Here is a 21,727-nt window from a genome sequence, read left to right as displayed (position 1 = left end):
TTATTTTTTATTTTTAATATCCAGTGCCTGGAAGTGCATAAGAAGATCATTGAATCTTCAATGAATCTTCATTGAATCATTGAATCCAACAGGATGGTCTGTGAGTCTCTTATTTTCAAATTTCTATAATATTCTCTACAATGTTGCTACTCAAGGTGTGTTTCATGGTTCAGTAGCTTTGATGTCACTTGGAAGCTTGTTACAAATGCAGAGTCTCAGGCCATAGTCCAGCCCTCCTGATCCAGGGCTTACATTTTAACAGTATCCCAAGGTTATTTGAACGAACACAATAGCTGAAATAAATTGCTCTGCAATAGCCTTTGATCAGCGTACTTTTGACTAATTACCGAATCTAGACTTGCAACAGATTTTGCTGGAACTCTTCTGTTAGAACAGGTGTTTCCTATCAAGAGGGTGAGCTTTAGTTCCTTCTGATCCTTTTGATTGATCTCATGGAAAGTGTGGGTGACCCAGAAGCAGGGAGTGGCCTCATTTGGAAGCAAAGGCAGCTGCCTCTGGCCTCTGAATGTCACCAGTCCTAGCAGTAAGTTTAGACCTTCCAGGGACAGGAGAAGAAATGTAAGAGGGAGATTTCATGGCAATAAGAAACCTTGAAATAAAAATTAGAGCAGGAGGAGCAACAATAGAGCCAATTGTCCCACATGCCCTTCAAGGTGCTTCCTAGCTCTAAGATGTTGGTTTTTATTCCTGTTTCCCCCCACTTTTATTGAGAAATAATTGACATGCATTGCTGTGTAAGATGTTGGGATTTTCCAGAGAGAAGTAGGGTGGGGCAGCAGAACTGCAGACGGCCCGGCAGCAGAGGCCGTTCTGGAGGAGGACGCCGCGTGAAGTTAAAGCATGACATTGTGGAGGAATGGTCATGGCTCAGGCACTGGGAAAGCAGTTGAAGAAGAAGAAGAAGGCTGGACAGGTAGCTAGGAAGAGAACAGGAAAGGCTTCACGTGCCATGCCAGGAGAGGACTTTGGTTGATACAATTGGTTATCTGAAACACCACACACATTCCAACTTCTTGTTCTTGTAAATACTTCTTCCCTCTGCCTACAATGTGTGTACTTCATTCCAGAACTCTCCATGTTGAAATCTTACCTACATTGAAGGGTCCCATTAAATGGCTTTTATTTTATTTTATTTTTTTTATTTTACGAGAAGTCCTTCTATTTCCTTCCCAATTGGGTATGATTTCCTTTGACTCCTTATTATACTTCAGTTTCCCTTTTATTATAACAGTCTGTATATTTACCTCAGCACCCTTTTCTAATGTAGAGGTTCTTTGTGTGTGAGGGTGTGTTTTCTTAGTGAAAAGGACTATAATCTTGGAATTGTAAAAGGGCTATCCTGTGTTTGACCATCCCTAAGCAGACAGTTTGACACAACATCTGATTATGGGAGAGTAAATGGGGTGGTATTAGATTTCACTTAAGCCCTCTCTGTCATTTTTAGAGGCCTGGCATCCTGTGTGGCATAGAGGATGCCAGACGTCCTATGTCCTTTCACCCTTCCTTATGCTCATTCATTTTAAAACCATAACTTATTTTTTGTTGTTGTTGCAAAAACTAAGTGTACTGTTGACTTATTCAAAGTCATTATCACTTGCACATGATGGAGTTGGGCTGATCACACATTTTTGCTGGTTCATCATTTGAGGAAAGGAATACCTTGTGGGGGCAGTGGGTGGAAGAGTCAACGACAATGGAAGAGTGAATTGGAATCAAGCCCGGCCTCATTAGCATGTGTACCAACCAGGGAAGATGAAACAAACTTATTCATCTGTGCTTGTTTTTCACTGTTTCATTAAACATATAGATTGTCAGGAGAGCAAAGACAAATAATAAAAGGCATAAAGGCAAACAGTACATTGCAGTGTATTTCCCTTGACCATAAGTCAATTTCTTTTTTTTTTTTTTTTCCCCATAGGAACTCACAAGCTTGTAATTAGGTCAAATGTTTGCATGCAAGTCCAGGTTAATGCTCTCTTTCACCATATTAAGTCTTTTTCAGTCTCCTGTCAACCCAGATTAAATAAGAACATAGATGGAAGAATGTGATAACTGAGGTGCTCTAATGTTGCACAAATAAAATGAGAGGTAATTACATGATCTGATATATTTATATAAATCTGAAAAATCTCTTCTGATCATATCATTAGACACATTATAATTGCATGCTCTGTGTAACTAATACTTCAGTGTAATGTATAAAGGTAGTTGAGTGGACTTTTATTTTTTTATTTTTAATTAACATTTCTTTAATGTTTATTTATTTTTGAGAGACAGAGAGAGAGACAAAGTGTGAGCAGGGGGAAGGCAGAGAGAGAGGGAGACACAGAATCTGAAGCAGACTCTAGGCTCTGAGCTGTCAGCACAGAGCCCAACGTGGGGCTCGAACTCACGAACCGCGAGATCACAACCTGAGCCGAAGTCAGACACTTAACCCACTAAGCCACCCAGGTGGCTCAAGCGGACTTTTATTTTTAACGCAGCTTAAAAAAGAACCTAATCTAATATGGTAGTATCATGGGTATAGGAAAGGGATAATGAGAACACTGGGTATTATATAGTATTTTGATCAAACCCTTCCAGTGACAAGGATTCTTCTACTACTATGCTGTCCTTTCTGCATTACTGAGGATTACAGAGACATAATTCTTATCTATTTTTGATTTTTATACCACATGCAGTATGATCTTGCTTATGAATTAGTACTTACTTTTATACAAGAATTGTAAATGCTAACTTTAATGTATAAGTAAAATAGTGGATGAACATAGAGGAACCAGAGAGAGGCTGCCTGAGTTCAAATTCTGATATTACCACTTCTTAGGTGTGTGTCATCAGGCAAGTTACTAGCTTCTTTGTGCCTCAGTTTCCCCTTCTGAAAAATAGATGCTAAACTCCCATCTTGTTGTCGTTGTGCTGTTTTGAAGTCCAAATGAATTCATGTACATTAAGCACTTAGGATAGCATCTGGCACATAATACATGTTAACTATTGATAATGTCATTGTATACCTCTTGAAATGTTCTGAGTTTTGCCATAGCTCTTATTGCACATAGTTTGTGGGTATAAAGCACACAAGCCATTTCTAAACCACAGGAATTATGCCATGTTGAAATTACACTTTTGAGCCATGAATAATGTGGCTTCTTATAGTGTGGCTAGTAGTTAAAAATTTATGACAAGAAAGGGGAGTGCTTCTTAGGGCCAGCAGATTACTTATGTTCAGAATGTCTGAAAGAGACTAGCTCACTTTCTGACATTTAGTATGCCATAAAAAAATGTTATTTATTTATCAGTGCCCATTTCCTGTGTAATATAGATAAAGGCAAAAAAGAATTTTTGGAGTTCTCCAGTGATAAATTTTTACTTCAAGGACTGCTTTTGCTTGAAGAGTTTCAACAGGGGATAGCAAAGTATCTTCAATTGTAAAATTTTAAAGATTAAATGTTTTGAGGGGAACTAATTTTATCATATGCAGTTTCAGAACATTAGGTTAAAATACATGCAGATGAAGTTATTCAAGTTTTTTGTTTTTTCCTTTTTTTGCTATAAGGCAGTTCTTACCAGGCTTTTCTTTCTTTCTTTCTTTCTTTCTTTCTTTCTTTCTTTCTTTCTTTCTTTCTTTCTTTTAATGTTTTTTTAAAAAACTTTAATGCTTATTTTTGAGAAAGAGAGAGAGAGAGACAGAGAGCAGGAGTGGGGGAGGAGCAGAAAAAGAGGAAGACACAGAATTCAAAGCAGGCTCCAGGCTCTGAGCTGTCAGCACAGAGCCCAATGCATGGTTCAAACTGATGAACTGCAAGATCATGACCTGACCCGAAGTTGGACGCCCAACTAACTGAGCCACCCAGGTGCCCCATTACCAGGCTTTTCTTGAAATCAGGTTATTGAACTATTTAATCTACCTACCAACGAAATCACTGTGACAGATAATCTAATGATTAAGGATATTCTTTAGACAAAACTTAGTTTCACAGGACAAAGCAAAGGGCTTTTCTAAGTCTAGAATGGTACCTGCCTCCCTCCTCCACCATTTTGTTATTCATGTGAAGCCAGAAAAAGAGATCTATAGGAAACACAGTACAAAATATGCCCAGCATGTTCCCAGATCCTTCTGATCTCTGAGATCAACATGTGCGAACAGGAGGATCTCTGAGCACAGATGAAATCTGTGATAAGAAAGGGAAATTAAGAAGTTTATAGCATCAATTAGAGAGGTAGAAAGCAATGGTGGCATTTGACAGATAATTAAGTGAGCATGCCAACTGTGAATCACCTAACCCTAAAAGTCTTCCTAACCAGAGCTGGAATGCCCGAGGGTTGTTTGAGTTTCCTTTATTTTAGGATTTATATAAGGAACAAGGCCCAGAGTGGACTTTGGTTCCAAGTTGTGAGAATTCCCAGATGCCCAGTGTTCCCTCATTGGAGGGAAGTTGAGTGATTATTACAAGTACTCATATTTCACCAATTGTTAATAGTATACCAAATTTTTAACTAATTATAATCTATTCATACCACATAAAAATGAATCATGACCAAATTTTGTAAGCATTTTTCTTTTCTAATTCCAAAATAACTTTTCAATGTAGAAAACTTGCAAAATACCATTCTTAACTGAAAGCATCAAATGATATATATATGATAAAATATTTTGTTTATTTTATTTTTATATAAAGGAGCTTCTAAGATAAAGAAAGATAAGTAGCACTATGCAAGTGAAGAGTGTGTAAGCATATTATTTGGCATAAAGAAATTCAAGGACTTTCTTACCTCAAGAATGGGACACATGATTTCTGCTGTGACATCACCATGATTCTTACAGAATTTATAGAATGCCTCGAGGTAAGACTTAAAAAGAAGAAAGATCATAAAACAATAAAATGAAGATATTTTCCTTTGGAAATTTGTAGATCAGCTTTTCATGGCTTATTAAATACTTTAATGGAGGTTGAATTACTTGTCCCATAGGGCGATATTTTATTAAAAATTTGGTACAAACTTTCACAATGAAGTATGTTGCACAGCTTTAAAAAAGAACAAAATTGTACTTATCATACCTTATGATTCCTTAACAAGCACTTTTTTTTGCATGGTTCTTGGGTTTATTTCACATGATTAATGTTTGGTACTCTAATAAGAGTGCCAAACTCTTTTATGAGCTCAACAAATAATTCTATATTTGGTCCTGTGCCGACATTTAATCTCTCTTGGTGCTCAGGAGACACGTTTGGGATGGCTTTGAACATGGGAGACACGTTGGAAAGGCAGAGTCTGGGCTGTACAGTTAGACTGACTGTGTTTGAATCCCAACTCAATTACTTACCATTTAACTGACTTCTGCCAAGTAAATCTTACCTCTCCATGTCTCAGTTTTCTCATCCGAGGAATGGGGATAGCACATAGTTTTGCTGTGTGGATTAAGTGAATTAATGCCTATAATTTACTTAAAACAGTGCCTTCTGTTAGCTATATCTCAAAGATGGCTGCTCTAAGTCCATAAGTTTCTTTATAAAGAGGAAAATTGCCTGCAACACAATGCTTTTGAAAGGACCTTATGTTTTAGCATAACCAGTTATGTAAATGGCATGACAGTATATATTCCTTCAGTTACTCTGTGAGAGTGTCTGTCCAAAGATGCTATTGTTGTATGAGTGTAAATGGACAGAGTTTGCTCAGTGCATATGACATAGAGCTACTCAAATGGTGGCAGCATAGGCAGATAGCTGGCCAGATCATGCAAGGTGGTACCTATGTTGTAGTGTCCACGAGTTGGTCATCTTTGTATGCTGCACACTGTCAGTAAATGGACAGGTTAACTGTGAAACTCAAAGACTCTATAATAGGATTAAGGATAGAGATGGATGCTACATGACACAAGGCTCACTGTGTATGCTGGGTTTTGTGTTTTTTTTTTTTAATTTTTTAAAAGATTTTATTTTTTTAAGTTTTTCTTAATCTTTATTTATTTTTGACAGAGAGACAGAGCATGAGTGGGGGTGGGGTACAGAGAGAGGGAGACACAGAATCCAAAGTAGTTTCCAGGCTCAGAGCTGTCAGCACAGAGTCCGACGTGAGGTTTGAACTCACGAACTGTGAGATCATGACCTGACCCGAAGTCGGTCACTTAACTGACTGAGCCACCGAGGCACCCCTAAAGATTTTATTTTTAAGTAGTCTCTACATCCAATATGGGGCTCGAACCTACAACCCTGAGATCAAGAGTTGCATGCTCTATTGACTGAGCCAGCCAGGCACCCCTATATGCTGGTTGTTTTAAAATGGATATGGTTCATCTTGCTCATCTATCCACCCACCTACCATTCACCCATCCAGGTGCTACCTTTTATGCTCTAGGCACACCAGGCAAGGAGCTAGGAATACAGAGAAAGATGGGCGCATTACTTCCTCTCAAGAATCTTGCTGCTTCAGGGGAAGCTGATGTGTATGTATTTAACCAAAAGACCAAGACTGTAAAAGCTGTATTCCAACCATGTATAGCTTCATAATTGCAGAAGTTGGCTAATGGGCAAAGTAACTTTTGATAAAGAACTCTGGTTAAGATGTATTATGTAAAAAAGAAAACCATAATATTTTGGGAGACACTTACCTTGTACAGTTTATTGCGCAGTAATTCAATATTCAGTTCATCTAGGGTATTTTCAGACATGCAGTCTTGAAAGAATGGAGCTGAAAGTGGAAATGATCACACAAAATAAATTCATCAAAAGCATGATTATCAACTATGGAAAGATTTCCTGCACATACCATCCTGTGCTCATTCCTGACCAGGACACTGTGGAGTGGCAATCCACAGACTGGATAAAGCTACCAGTAATGGTGACAGTGAGAGTGATTAGTTATTTAGCATTTACTCTGTGCAAGCTGTTCACTAAACATTGCATGTATTTGATCCTCACAACACCTTGGACCTGTTCACTTTATGCCTTACTTTTTGAAGTGCCCCTACCCCTCATCTAATCGTAATATTTATCACTTCCAACCTCACTATATGCTAAGGATTGAGCTGTGCTAAAACTGTGTCATATTTAGTTTTCAAAACTCTGTTATACTAAGATACTATTGTTTTTATTTTATTTTTTTTTTAATTTTTTTAACGTGTATTTATTTTTGAGACAGAGAGACAGAGCATGAACAGGGGAGGGACAGAGAGAGAGGAAGACACAGAATCTGAAATGGGCTCCAGCCTCTGAGCTGTCAGCACAGAGCCTGACGCGGGGCTCAAACTCACAAACCGTGAGATCATGACCTGAGCCGAAGTCGGACGCTTAACCGACTGAGCCACCCAGGCGCCCCATTATTGTTTTTAAAATGAGGAAACTGAGATGCACTGAATTGCCCCAAGTCACCATGTTGGGACCAGACAGAGCCTGGAATCAAACATCCATGATTATAGGCTTACCCTCTTTCTTTCACACTCCCTTAGCACCACACATTTAATGACACCATTTTTTTTCTTTTTAAAATTTCTGTTTTCAACAGCAACTATTTTGACAAATGATCTACAGTGAATTGCTATGAACTGCTACTATCCAGGTTTCCTGACAATAAAGTATATAAAATTATCCCATTAGCATTTTGAATGCTAGAACTATTATCAGTGCCACATTATAATGAAATTAGCATTTGTTTCCTCATTGCTTCAGGTCATTTGACAGGCACCCCTGAGCGTCTCAGAAAAATGGCATTCCTAAACTTTCTAAACAAAATGTACACAGCCTTATTTAGACAGAAATTTAAAAGGAAAGGATAAGGAATTAATCATATAGAACCCAGTTAGAAAATTAATTTTTTGAAAAATGACAAGTTCTATCATTTATTTACTATGATCTGGTACAAAGTACAAAGATGTGGAGGTCGAGAGGTAGCCCCAGCTCCTACTGGACTACAAATGGATCTTATGTGACTCTAGGAAGGTTACTTTCATTTGTTGCCATCTGAAAAATGAGGGAGCTGAACTAGATGATTCCTTAATGTCCCTTCCATGTCTATGAATCTGTATAGTATGATATTATATTCATGGAGAAAACGATGAATTGAATGTGCATTTTTTACTGACTATGATGATGTGCACACGCAGCTATACAACTGCTTATGCATTTGTACCTAATGGTGTTTCAACCAGAACGGCATTGAAGAGGTCCGAAGGTGTCTCAGCAATGTTGACTGCTTCCATTTCTGTGAAACGGCCCAGTGGGTGGCACTTCACCAGAATTTCTTTCACAGATTTTTTTTGCAATGCACCGTTCATCAATAGAATCACATTGTCTATCATGTAACTGCACCTGGTTTAGAAGAAAGAAATCAATTGCATGAGAATAAGAAGCATACCACCAGTAAAAAAATAAAAATATAAAAAAAACAATAATAAATAAATAAACAAAAATATAGTTCAGGCATATACTTTTTCATTAAGGAAATATAGGAGTCTCTTATTTTGAACTTTGGGGTTTGGGAGATGTGAATGGGGTAAAATATCTGACTCTCTGGGATATCATAGTTTGAAAATCAATGTTGTAATAACTAACTAAAGCTAAATAAAACCTAGGCTGGTGGAAATTTGCAGAAAATGACCCCTACATTGTAATTGGTGAACGTGGTATGAGGGTGAGTGTGAAATTGTGTGGTTTCTCAGAGTGGGCTATGGTCTTAAAAAGTTGAGGAACACAGACCTGGAGCATTTCACTCTATCTTAAAAACGGACTAAATCTGTAGTAAAGCCCATCATTGAGGGGTGCCTGGGTGGCTCAGTCATTTAAGTGGCCAGTGGTCTTGATTTTGGCTCAGGTCATGATATCACAGGCAAGAGACTGAGCCCCACCTTGGGATCCATGTTGGGTGTGGAGCTTGTTTAAGATCCTCTCTTTCTCTCTCTCTCTCTCTCAAAAAAAGTCAATCTCCTGCCTGTTTAAAAAAAAGCCATCATTGATCCAAAATTAAAATTTTTAAATTAAATTTAATATTAAAATATTTAATGTTTGTTTATTTATTTAAAAATTAAAATATTCTGTATTCTTTTCCTCCTATGAGACCATGTAGTGAACTTTCTAGCCATTTTCTCCCTAGATCCCCAAGAGCCTATAGGTTCATATTTTATATGGTTACATGGCTAAATATAAGCTCTGCCCAGGATATTCTGGATGCATATGCTTGTTCAATCATGTGCTCAGCACCCAAGATATTCCAAGCAATGAGGTTGAGAAGTAAAAGAAACACAGTCCCTTACTTCACAGAGAATATAGTTGGAGGGAGGAACTGGACAAAGAATCCATTACAGTAAATTGTAACCAAGCACAGATGCTAGGCAAATTATAGTGTAGTGAGGGGATTCAGAGCTGGGCACCAAAACAGCCTGGGATGGGACTTCTAGGGAATGCTATTCAAGCTGAAACTTGCAAAACGAGTAGGAGCTATCCAGGCAACAGTGGCTAGGAATTAAGGAAAAGAGCACTTCAAAGCAGAAGGAAGTGTATGTGAAAAGCCCCAGAGAAGAGAATACAAGGAGTTCTCTGCCTGGAGCTGGGCACTGGAGGTGGGGCTGTGGCTGAACAAGCAAGGTTTTGACAGACAAAATGAAGAATCTGGGTGTGGGGGGCGATGGAAGATACTGAATGCCTTCAAGCAGAAGGGGGTGTTATGATTTATGTAGAATAATGATTAAAACAGAGAAGGGTAAACAAACAGATAGTGAGGTGCTTTACAAAAGTTACATCATTTAATCATGATAACAACACTGTCATGATAACAAGGTGTACTGTGATTATCTCCATTTTACAGATGAGGAGCCAGAGGGGCCAAGGAAGGTAAAAATCTCACTCATGATGACACAGCTAACAAATAAAAGAGCTGAGGAACTCAAAAGCAGTCTGCTTCTGGGATCTTTCTCTTAGCCTTTATATTATGCTGTGTTTAGCAGTCAAGGATAGTCAAGAATGACACATAGGTTTCTAGGTTTACAAGATGGTGGAGTCATTTATTGAGATGAGAGCATTGGAGGAAGAGTAGGTTGTTGTGGGAGCAGATGCTTTGGACAGAATGAGTTTAGATGCCCGGGAGATATCCAAGAGGAGATGCTAAGTAAGCTTCAGAAATATGAGTCCTGAAGACAGCTGGGAGCAGACATTTGAGGGGGGTTTGTGGGGGTGGAGGGTAGTTTAACAGTGGAAACATAAGTCTTGGGTATGGTTGGGATCACATCCTAGAGTGCATATAGTGTTCTGCCCTGAGAACCCTGGAGAAACTCAACATTTGAGGACCTCGATGGAATCTCAGAATGACCAAATAGGAGGGGGAAAACCAGCAAAGAGAATTCTACAAGTCCTAGGAAGAAGTGGTCAGAGCATCAAAGGCCACAAGAAAGTCAAGGTAGACATTGAAGTGTCCATAAGATGCAGCAACTAAGTGGTTATCTGGCAACACAGTAAAAAAACTTCCAGTGGAGTTTATTGGTGGAAGGGACACAGGAGAAGGTGGCAGAAATGTGATCACGTGTGTTTAAAGTGAGTGGGAAGTAAAAAGGTTTAAAAAGAAAAGATTTCAAACAACAAATTGACCTTAAAAGGGGAAGACAGTTCAATGGAAACCCAGGGGCCAAGAGGCTTTGGATTTTGGTTTTTGTTTTTTTAAGATGGGAGAGAAAAGAACATGGTCCAGTGATGAAAGGAAGAAGGGAGCCGAGAGAGTGAGGTTTTGAATCAGGAGAGCAAAGGGGCAGCCAGCTTAGGAGCTGAGGTTCTCCAGGTTTGACAGTGACGGGACTAACCCCTGCCACAATGCAGGCTTGAAAAGTAAATGAATAAAAATTAGCCAAGTCTCTTAGAAGCACTGTCCCTGGAACGTGGCTGCAGTGGTCACAAGACTTCCTGTGCAAGAGTGCATTTCCCGCTGGAAGAGAATCTCCTTCATTGTGAAGCTTTGACAGTTTACCCCAATAAAAATTCTATCTGAAGAAGTTTAGAAGCAGGCAATTATCCCTTTATAAAAGGCACATGACTCTAAAGTTTCTTTGCCTCCCAAACAGCAGTACTAAATTTAGACATTATAGAATTTTAGACTCCTTTTTATCTCTTGAAAATGATATTAAAATGGAAGTGCTTATTTAACTGTCCTTTTATGGCTCAAAAACTATTACCTGAGAGGGGAATTGCTAGCACTTAATAACCCTTAGCAGGCTCCAGACATTTAATTGTTCCCCACAGCACCTCTGTAATGTAAAAGCATATGAGCTGCTAACATTCCCAACTTGCAGAGGACTATTAGACCAACGTTGACAGGCAACCAATGTCAGTGCTGTTAGGATTTAGGCGACATGTAACACTCAAGCCTTTGCCTGTGCAGTAGGTGTGCTCATGTGTGTATTGAGTTAAACTTACTTGTTTTTAGGGATGTCTGGTTGGCTTAGTTGGTAGAGCATGACTGTAGTATCAGAGTCATGAATTGGAGCCTCACATTGGGGGTAGAGTTTGCTTAAAAAAAATCTAAAAATTTAATTTAATTAATTTATTTTTTTTTTTGCTAATAGTCTAAGCCCTATATTGCAAAGAGCAGGGCTATAGAGATTGGTTTTATTTCAACTCATTATTTAAATGGTCTTGTTTCTAAGATGGAACAGTAGCACAGTTTTCCTAGTTGTTCAGGAAATGAAGACAGAACACAGGACTTGGTCCATGGCAGGGGGCAGAAGGGAGAGGACTTCTTTCCTGTCCCCTCCCTCATCCCCATCACACATATGCTGGTATATAACTATCATTGGCTCTCTGGGGTGGCAGGGGGAATGGCATGCCTAGAAATAGTTTATATTCTCCAGACTCTAATCTTTATAGACCTTCAGGGCCGTGCATACAGTGATATAGTGGTAGGGAATAAAATCACTGCTGATATTGCTTGAGTAATTTCTGAGCTTAAAGACACTTGGATGTTCACCTAGTTCAATGTTCTCATGTTTTAGATAGTTGTGTTCATAAGTAGTGACAGAGCCAGGATGAGTTGGGTTAACTTTTCTTCTACTAGTAGTCTAGACAAACATCCTCATTTTAGCCCCCTCCTAAATATTTTATTCTATAACTCTGATATTGGCACCTACGAGAACCATGATGTTACCGAAAATTGTGATAGAGTGAACGACTTAATTTCAAAAATTTTAGGTTGTAAAAATTATAATTTTTAAAATACCTGCCCTCTTGGAGGCTTTTACTGTGTGTCAGACGGTGCATGCATGTTCTCACTCAAGCCGCACTAGTCAATGAGTCAATGCTGAAAGGACCATCACTACCACCACTTTATTTAAATATCTTGTCCAAGATCACACTGCTAGAAAGAGGCAGAGTTGGTACCCCAAAACCAAACCTCTGACTCTGTATTAGATTCAGAAAAAAACAGCTAAAGGCAAGTGATATTTTCACATTTCCTTTTGGTCTTAGTGCTATTTTTTCTCTCTCTCTTTAAAGTTTATCTCTCTCTCTTTTTTTTTTTTTAGTAATCTCTCTGCCCGAGGTGGGGCTAGAACTCATGACCCTGAGATCAAGAATTGCATGCTTCTCTGACTGATCCAGCAAAGCACCCTTATTTTTCCTCTTTTTGTTCCCAAACTTATTTAAGGGTCTTGAAGCTAATTAAAATATATTTCTTATATGCTAACTACCAAATTCTGGGCTGTCATAACAGTTGCTGAATGGTCAGATAATGTAGAGCCATAATTTGGCGAGTTAGAGGAATTATTCTTCAGCTCTAGTCAAAACCTCTGCTCAGCCTCAGATCTATATTCTTTCACTTCCTTTTTGTGGCTATGACTGACTGGTCTTCTCATAGACATCACAGTCATATTATCTCAAAACCTGAATGCCCCTAATGTTTCTCTTTCTTCTGTAATTGCTATCAGCAACATCACTACTTTCATTCCTAAAAATCTGTCAATGGCTTCCTTTTGCCTTTATTTTTTTTTATTATTATTATTTTTTAATTTTTTTTCAACATTTTTATTTATTTTTGGGACAGAGAGAGACAGAGCATGAACGGGGGAGGGGCAGAGTGAGAGGGAGACACAGAATCGGAAACAGGCTCCAGGCTTCGAGCCATCAGCCCAGAGCCTGACCCAGGGCTCGAACTCACGCACCACGAGATCGTGACCTGGCTGAAGTCGGACGCTTAACCGACTGCGCCACCCAGGCGCCCCATTTTTGCCTTTAGAATAAAGAACAAATTTCTCATTATTGTACACAAGGCTCTTTATTACTTGGCTTCTGATTACTTCTCCAGCTATGAATGTGAATAATATCATTAAAAAGAAAGTGTGCATTTTAGAAAAGTGAATAGAACAGAACCCCACCCTCCCCCACCCTGCAAAAGAAAACTCTTAAGGGGCAGTAAGAAAACTTTGCAAGGAAGACTGAGGAAGGGCCAAAATGGGAAAAGGAGCACGAAAAGAAAGTGTCATCACAGAATGCAGGGGACATGGACATCAACAACTGAATACCAGGGCAAGTTATGAAAGGCTGAAAATATATCCTACTGGACCTAGCAGCTAGAGTGGTTTGGGTGGCCCTGTGGCATAGACAACAAGACTGAAGTGGTTTGAGTAAACAAGTGAGAAAATAGAGGACTCTAGACTATCCTTTTTAAGAAGCTTAGCATCAAGGTGTGGGGAAGGTAGAATATCACTGTCTTCAAATAGTCACTGTGTAAACTAATCAAATCATCCATATGACATTTTGTAAATCTTAAATTGTCCCAGTAGAAGAGCCCGGGCTTTGAAACAAAGAAACCTAATTCTGAACCTAACTCTGTCACTTAAAAACCAGTTTAACAAGAGCTCCATTTTCTCAGTCTTAAAATGGAAATATTTATTCAACTTTGAATGGTTGGCATTAGTATTAGTAACACAAATGAAAGCACTAGTAGAGTGCCTCAGATAAAGGAAGGCAAAGTCATACACTCTTAGAGGAAGATAATTTCCTATAAACCAGACTTTGGAGGAAGGGGAGCAGAAAATTATAAGCCACATCATCTTTGGTATAAAAATTTGCAATGTTTAAACTCTTTTATGGTCTGAGATTTCTACATTTCTGTAGTTTCACATTGAGTTCTAGCCAATAGAACCTTGTCAAAATTTTCTCAGACTTTATTAACCCCTTTACGGTGTAAAGACAACAACTGAGAGGTAGTCATTTAGCAGACTGGAACATCCACCAGACCATAAATTATGTTTTTTGCTGGGATACTTATTAAACATTAAATCTGATTTATACCTATTTTATAAAACTCGTTACCATCCTGTTCTGCATATTGTAACCCTAGAATGATCCTTGCATGGTCATTATTTCACAATGTTTCCTATAAGGTACTGGAACTTCAAACAGTTTAATGTTTATCTCTTTGGGAATGTAATCATTAATCTGAAAACAATTCTGATTAACTAGCTGTCATGAATGGCAACTGCTTTTATATGTAAAAAGGCCTGAATCCCTTTGTTAGCTGGAGAATCTTCAGGGCTCTGTCTGAACTTCTCCATTTGGGTGCATTTGGATAGTAAGTAACTTGGTGCACGTGGTGATTACAACAGTTTCATTATCTAAAAGCATTGTGACTTGATGTAAGAGCCACATCCTGATATCAGGACTTGATTGCCATACATTCCTTTCTACCAAGAGGTTGAATCAGTATCTTTCCATCTGCAACACTTGATACAGCATTCTTGATGACAGTTCTGCTTAGGTGACCAGAACTGTGATGTTTGCTAGGTCACACTGGTACCTACAAAGAATACAGGGACAGGGACATGAAATGCATAATCAAGAGTAATTGTCCGTAGACAGGATTGGGTGATGTCTGAAATACACTTGGTGTACTGTAAGTTATTTCATTCCTCAGTGCAATTCCTCAATGAAATGTGCTGATCCACCGCTAAGAGGCCTGACAATATTTATTGTGACATGGACAATAGGGCCTTATTGGAAGTATTTTCCAATGTATTAATTTTTTTAAATGTTTATTTATTTTTGAGAGACAGAGAGACAGAGCACGAGCAGGGGAGGGGCAGAGAGAGAGTGGGAGACACAGAATCTGAAGCAGGCTCCAGGCTCTGAGCTGTCAGCACAGAGCCCGACGTGGGGTTGGAACTCACGAACTGTGAGATCATGACCTGAGCCAAAGTCAGACGCTCAACCGACTGAGCCCCCCAGGCGCCCCCCAATGTATTAATTTTCAAATGGAAGTTTTCCTTGATCACATTGGGAAACATCTCTTTTACTCCAGATTCATTTAATCCAGTGCTAACTCCATATCCTCACATAGGGCAGTTCTGCTATTTAGTCTGACTTGCTAAAGAGAATGTTGAGATTTAGAATATCCCCATAAACATCTGCCCCTTCTTGAAATTTGACTTCTTTTGGGTAACATAATCTTACTTCCCCTAAAGTTTCCCTTTTTTAAATAGAAGAAGTGAAAATTAAAATAATTTTAAAAAGCAATTAATTTTGCTGTCACACTAATTTTTCCTTCTAGCAAAATAAAATAGTAAAAAATTGCTCAGAAGTCAGCACTGCCTATAATAGCATATTTTAGAACAAGACTGCTGATCACTACGCATTTCCCAAACTCTTGGTAGCTCTGGAATCTTTAGAAGACTCTTTTCTCTGGTACTTCTCTACAATCTTGGTCTAACCCATCTGTGAGGATTTAAAAATTCTTCAAACTTTTTTGTCCTTTTCTACATCAGTGCCCATGTTCCTATTATTCTCCATTCTCTAGCTATTTTGATTCTCTCTCTAAATGTTTGTATTTATATTTATCTTGTGGTGAAATTAATTTTCAATATATATTGGCAGTATCAATGGTGAACATAAAGAATAGTTAGCTCATTCGTTCACAAATATTTGTTGCATATCTGAGGACATAAGAACTGGATTCCAGTGCTAATTCTGCCCCTATTCAATTGTGTGCTTTTGGATAAGTCATTTTACATATTTATTTCAAATACAGCTATTTACAGATAATTCTTACCAATCTTTATTAGTTATAGGAGTTTGTTCAGTACATTTTTTGTGGCCTCCAAGAAGCCTGAACCATACTTGTACAGAATACAGACACGATGATGATTTTTTTCAATCAATGAATAAGTTTTTCTTTATGTTCATTCAAGTACATTAACTCTGTCAGTCACTGGGTAAACAAAGGTGAAGGACTTAATTGACTACCTGGTATCTTACCCTGAGCTGCCTTTCTAGGGTCATAGTTGCCTATTCCTTGCTTTTTCAATACTTTTCCATTGAGGAGATTTATAATATTAGAGAGATTATTCTATGTCACCCCTTCTTTAGCCATGCTTGTAAATACTATGGTAATTCACAGGAAAACACCAGTGGAGTGATTCTTCTTGTCAGTTAGAGAGGTTAAACAAGTTGTATCTATCATAGCCTGTTCATTTGGTCAAGAACAGTTAACAGGTGGATCTCATCCTTCTTATATTCAACAAACCAGTCACAGAAGATGTTGGAGCATATTATATCTTCTGATGAGAAAAGAAAAAAAAAGATCTGAGAGACTAGGAAAGGAACAAAACTTTCATATGCTGTTGGAGTATGAGAGCAATCTGCTAATATCTATCAAAATCTAGGACCTGCATATCTATTGAAAAAGTAATTTCACTTCTAGGAATTCATGCTAAAGAAATTCTGGCATGGGAAAGCAAAGATATATGTACAATGATGCCTGTTGAGACATTATTTGAGAAAGCAAAGAAATGAAACAACGTAGATGGATGAAAGGGGAATAGTTAAATAAATAATGGTAGATGTAACACAGTGAGATACAAAATATTTTTTAAATAAGATAGAACTTATGTGCTTATGCAGAAAATTCTCAGGGCACATGAGTGGCTCAGTTGGTCGAGCATCTGAGTCTTGGTTTCACCTCAGGCCATGATCCCAGGGTTGTGGGATCAAGCCCAGTGTTAGAGCTGAGCATGGAGCCTACATACGATTCTGTCTCTCTCCCTCTGCCCCTCTACTCCACTCATTCTCTCTCTAAAATAAACTAAAAAATGAAAAAAATTTTGAAAAAAAGAAAATTCTGACTAGATTATGTAAAAGATAACTTATAGGTAATGTATGTAATTTCACTGTTCTAAAGCAAACAATAAAACCAACTATGTATATTTATATTTGTTTGTTTACATATAAACATGTATATACATAAAACTTTTTCATATAGAAGAAATTATGCATCAAACTTATGAAGGTTGGCGTGCCTGGCTGGCTGGCTCAGTCGGTAGAGCATACAACTCTTGATTTTAGGGTTGAAAGTTTGAGCCTCACATTGGGTGTAGAGATTACCTAAAAGTAAAATCTAAAACAAATAATAAATTTTTTTTTAAAGTAAAAAAAAATAAACCAAAACCTCTGGGCTTTGGGAAATATATTCAGAAATATAGTCTCTACTTAATCTTGGTTTCCTTATTTCTAAAACATGGATAATATTAGTGCCACCCATATGGTTGTCATGAGAATTAAATGAATTTAATACATGTAAAGTAATTATAAAAGTGCTGCCTTGTAGGGAGCACTAAATAAAATGTAATAAAAAATTCTTTAAAAAAAACACAGGCACAGGCTTCTTTTTCAATTAAAAAAATAAAATAAACACGAAAAAGTAAAATACAAGGACGGCAATGGATATCTGGATCAGTACCAGGGTGGATTTCAGTCTTTCCAGGTTATGAGACAGGCTCAAACCTCTGCTACTCAACAAATGTTGGGGAAAGAGCAAGACTTTGGAAAGCAGGTTACTGGGATCAGTCATGGCCCCTGGTGGTTGGTTGCTACCCTACCCAGAATGTCGACGAAGAGTGAAGGAAAAAACACGTCTCTTTTGGCCCTGATTTGTTTCCCACTCAAAGAGAAGTGTCGTAGGGATGGCATCCTAAGCTCTTTTACATCCAATATCTTAACATCCTTAAACCTCAGACACTAATTTTGCTGACGTCACTTGCCATCGGCAGCCCAACATTAGTAGTGGTTTTATGTATTGTGTTTCTGCGGCTGCACTTTGCCTCCTCCCAGCCACATCCGTGTACAAACAGGCTCTCGTCCTTCAAGTCTTCAGCTTTGGCATCACCTTCATTATGCAGTCTTTTCTCGCTTTCACCGGTGAATATTACACCCTAATGTAAAAAATTAGCTGCATTTTTTGGGTACGTGCATATGTTTATATTGAATATGTATATATTTTTTCATTCATCCAGTTTCATGGGCGTGGGACCTATATAGTCATACAGGGCCACGCTTGGTTTAATTCTCTGCTACTGCTCTCTTGAAATTACTAAAAATTTTTTTAACAAGGGCCCTGTATTTTCATTTGCACTAGGCCTTGCAAAATACATAGCTGGTCCTGTTTTCAAATTACACTTGCAATTCTATATTGTATATAATTATTACTATTCTAGATGAGGAAACCAATTTGAATGAGTAAGTAACTTTTTTTCAAGGTTCCATAACTGCTCTATTGTAGACTCAGGTTAGAGTCTACCGACTAGTTACAAGAATTTCTCACCTGCATCAGGGTCACCTAGAGGGCTTATTAAAAGTGCAGATTCACAGACCACATTCCAGGGCCTAATAAAACATAATTTTTATAAGCAGGGTCTTGGAATCTGCACCTTAAGCAACTCTTCCACTGGTTTAGAGAACAAGATTATATTCAATTCATCTCTAATTTTAGAACCTAGCATAGGCCTTCACTCACAGCAGTCACTTAGTACATGTTATGCTGACTAAGTGAGTGTCATTCAGTTATAGACAGATCCAGCATTGCTATTGCAGAATAGCACCAGGGTTTTTTAATTCTCAAAGTGCTTGAGAGTTTAAATGCTGGAAGCCTTATCAGCAGCTACAGTTGAGACATTTTTGCCACATACTTTCTTGCCATTGAACATCCACATGGAATCCCTGGATATAAAATCGTTAAGTTGTTGCAGTTCTTAAGATTTCAGAAGGACTTTTCTGGCCAGAGATTCAGAATCACAAATGCATAGTGGTGTCAAAAGGTCAATCTCATGATATTATTGGGAAGGTGATTACTGAAATCAAGATTTAACAAATTAAATACTTTGTGGACTTTGATGTAAGGAAGACACAAAACTCAGCACTTCTAAAATGTTCATGACCAGATGGAAAGCTATTTAGTCATTTAAAAATGCTAAGAAAATTTTTTGACATAGAAAAAAAAATGCTGATACTATACATAGAAAAATTAAGATTCAAACTTATATCTACAGAGTGATTCTAGTTCTTTTAAAATGTATAGAAAAAAATATGAAAATAATGCCAAATGATGATGAGATTAAGGGTGTTTTATTTATATAATTTTCTCTAATTTACAGTGGGCTTCCTATTCTTTTTGATTAAAAGTAAAGCCGAAATCCTTTATCTTACTTGCAAATTCTTTTTTCCTTAGCTTAGAATTTCCAGGAATTTCTCTTTCTTATCATAAATCAAGATGCTAAATTCTGTTACGTCTAGCTCCCAAATGTGTTCAACCCCTGTTCCCTCCTCACTATCTCTATTTCCAGCATAAACTTTTAAAATATGTCTCTGTTTTCTCTGTTTCAAGTCCTATCCCTTCAATGCACCTTTCACAATACCAACAGAATCATCTTCCTAAAATATACATCAGATCAGTCCCCTCACTTTTCAGGGCAGTTTAAGAGCTGAAAAGTAAAAACAAACAAACAAAAAAGAGAAAATAACATCTTTGGAATGCTATCGAGATTTCATACCTTAGCTTCTGTATTTACTAGCTAGTTACAAGATCCTTTAAGGATGCCCCAGGAAATAGGCATAATAACAGGAGTGTTATTATAACACTATTATAACACTATTATAACAATAATGTTTGCCATTATTGAACAAACACTGCACACACAGTAAGAACAGATACTTTACCATTGGTTAGAGGAGAAACTAAAGCCACGTCACATTGCCTTAGGCAGAGACGCCGTAAGTGTTCAACTGGTCTTCCACTTGGCTTCTCAGCAGAATACGCCCCACCTTACAAGGTGGTGACCGTTTGGTGAGGGGTACAGTCAGCAGCATGTAGGAAGCATGCCAATAGTGGAACCCTTTCTGAAAAGCCTTCCTTTATTGACTTTTACTCATAGAGACTTAGAGTCAAAGCCCTTAATCTGGCCAGGCTCTTTACTCTCTTTTCCCAGCCCTTATCTAGACTCCAGCCACATCTGAGATGACTAGTTATTTCCACATACAAAATCTTCTAATGCCTCACTAGTTATTTTTTCAACTTAATGCCCTTTTAAAATTTTGTTCAAATTCTATTTTCGCTGCAAAATCTTTTAAAATCAAAGTTAGGGGCGCCTGGGTGGCGCAGTCAGTTAAGCGTCCGACTTCAGCCAGGTCACGATCTCGCGGTCCGTGAGTTCGAGCCCCGCGTCAGGCTCTGGGCTGATGGCTCAGAGCCTGGAGCCTGTTTCCGATTCTGTGTCTCCCTCTCTCTCTGCCTCTCCCCCGTTCATGCTCTGTCTCTCTCTGTCCCAAAAATAAATAAACGTTGAAAAAAAATAAAATAAAATCAAAGTTAGTTATTCCATCCTTTAGCCTCCTCCAGTTGAATGCATAAGCCTCTATTACAGCTGTTGCTTAATTCTGTCTTATTTTTTCATCATTTGTGAACACATCAGCTTGCTCCATTAGAATGTAAAAATGTAAGTGACCCAGAATTATGTTACTGATTTTGTGACTAACGAGTGATGGTGCAACCAATTCATCTGGTTGGCTGAGGACTTTCCTGGTTTTAGCAGTAAAAAATCTGCATCCTGAGAAACCGCTTGGGGCAAACCAATGTATACAGCCTCCTAATGTATAGTGCAGGGCAAAGCCTGTAAAAGATTTATAATACATCATCAGGATAGTTAAGAACTTTGAATTGCCTTTATAAAGAAATCCTTAAAGATTTCATCAGTGTGTGGTCCTTAACTTATAGTTCTTGGCTAATATGAGTCCAAGTACTTAAGACCATATTTCCTTGGTCATCCTATATTCAGAAAATTTATATCCCCTGAGGTGGAATATTTTGAATACAGAAAGATTATTTTTAAGAGATGGCTAATCTCAAAAGGGATGAGAAGTTGAAATGCTGCCAGAAAGCGTTGAGTAGGAAGGAAGAAAAATAAAACAATCCAGTCCTATATTAAATAGTCTCTTCATTAAAACCCTATGGATTCATTCTTTTGTTTCACAAAACTGTGTATAATTATAGTATACAAAACCCCCAGATCTTCCTGCTATTAAGTATTTAAAAATATCCATTCCAGATTTTCAAAGTAAGTTTCACATATACAGTAATTATATCACACAAATGTGCCGTGCTTGGATTGTATTTATTAAAACAACTTAAATTTAGACTGTCTCTATTAGGGTTGACTTAATATTTCCATAAGGATGGCCTGGACATTTCCTCATAGAATAGGAAGTAATTATCTTATGGAAGTTCATGGGTTCTAGTTAGACACCTGACTTCACAAAACATTCTAGAAGAGAAATAAGAAAAGTAGTTTTAGGACTCTCTCTCTCTCTCTTTTTTTTTTTAGTACTCTTTTTCATATGTACACCTCTTGTTATGGTAACACATCTCTAGATTCTGCACAGAGCAGTTAGATGCTGCCTAGCCTGGCAACTCACAT

General features: G+C 37.9%; 1 protein-coding gene across 1 annotated transcript in view; it reads right to left on the bottom strand.

Annotated features, from left to right (window-relative positions):
* The window catches only part of ATP6V0D2 (ATPase H+ transporting V0 subunit d2), a 44,072-nt gene that overhangs the window by 5,203 nt on the left and 17,142 nt on the right, over window positions 1–21,727 (bottom strand). Inside the window, exons 3-5 of the mRNA XM_043601304.1 lie at window positions 8,146–8,324; window positions 6,629–6,708; window positions 4,792–4,869 (exon numbers count right to left, since the gene is read on the bottom strand). Coding sequence (XP_043457239.1) covers window positions 4,792–4,869; window positions 6,629–6,708; window positions 8,146–8,324 — 337 coding nt within the window. The remainder of the gene's footprint in view (window positions 1–4,791; window positions 4,870–6,628; window positions 6,709–8,145; window positions 8,325–21,727) is intronic.

Source organism: Prionailurus bengalensis, chromosome F2 (assembly GCF_016509475.1).
Source record: "Prionailurus bengalensis isolate Pbe53 chromosome F2, Fcat_Pben_1.1_paternal_pri, whole genome shotgun sequence".
NCBI classification, from domain to species: domain Eukaryota; kingdom Metazoa; phylum Chordata; class Mammalia; order Carnivora; family Felidae; genus Prionailurus; species Prionailurus bengalensis.
This window is presented reverse-complemented; position numbering and strand designations above follow the sequence as displayed.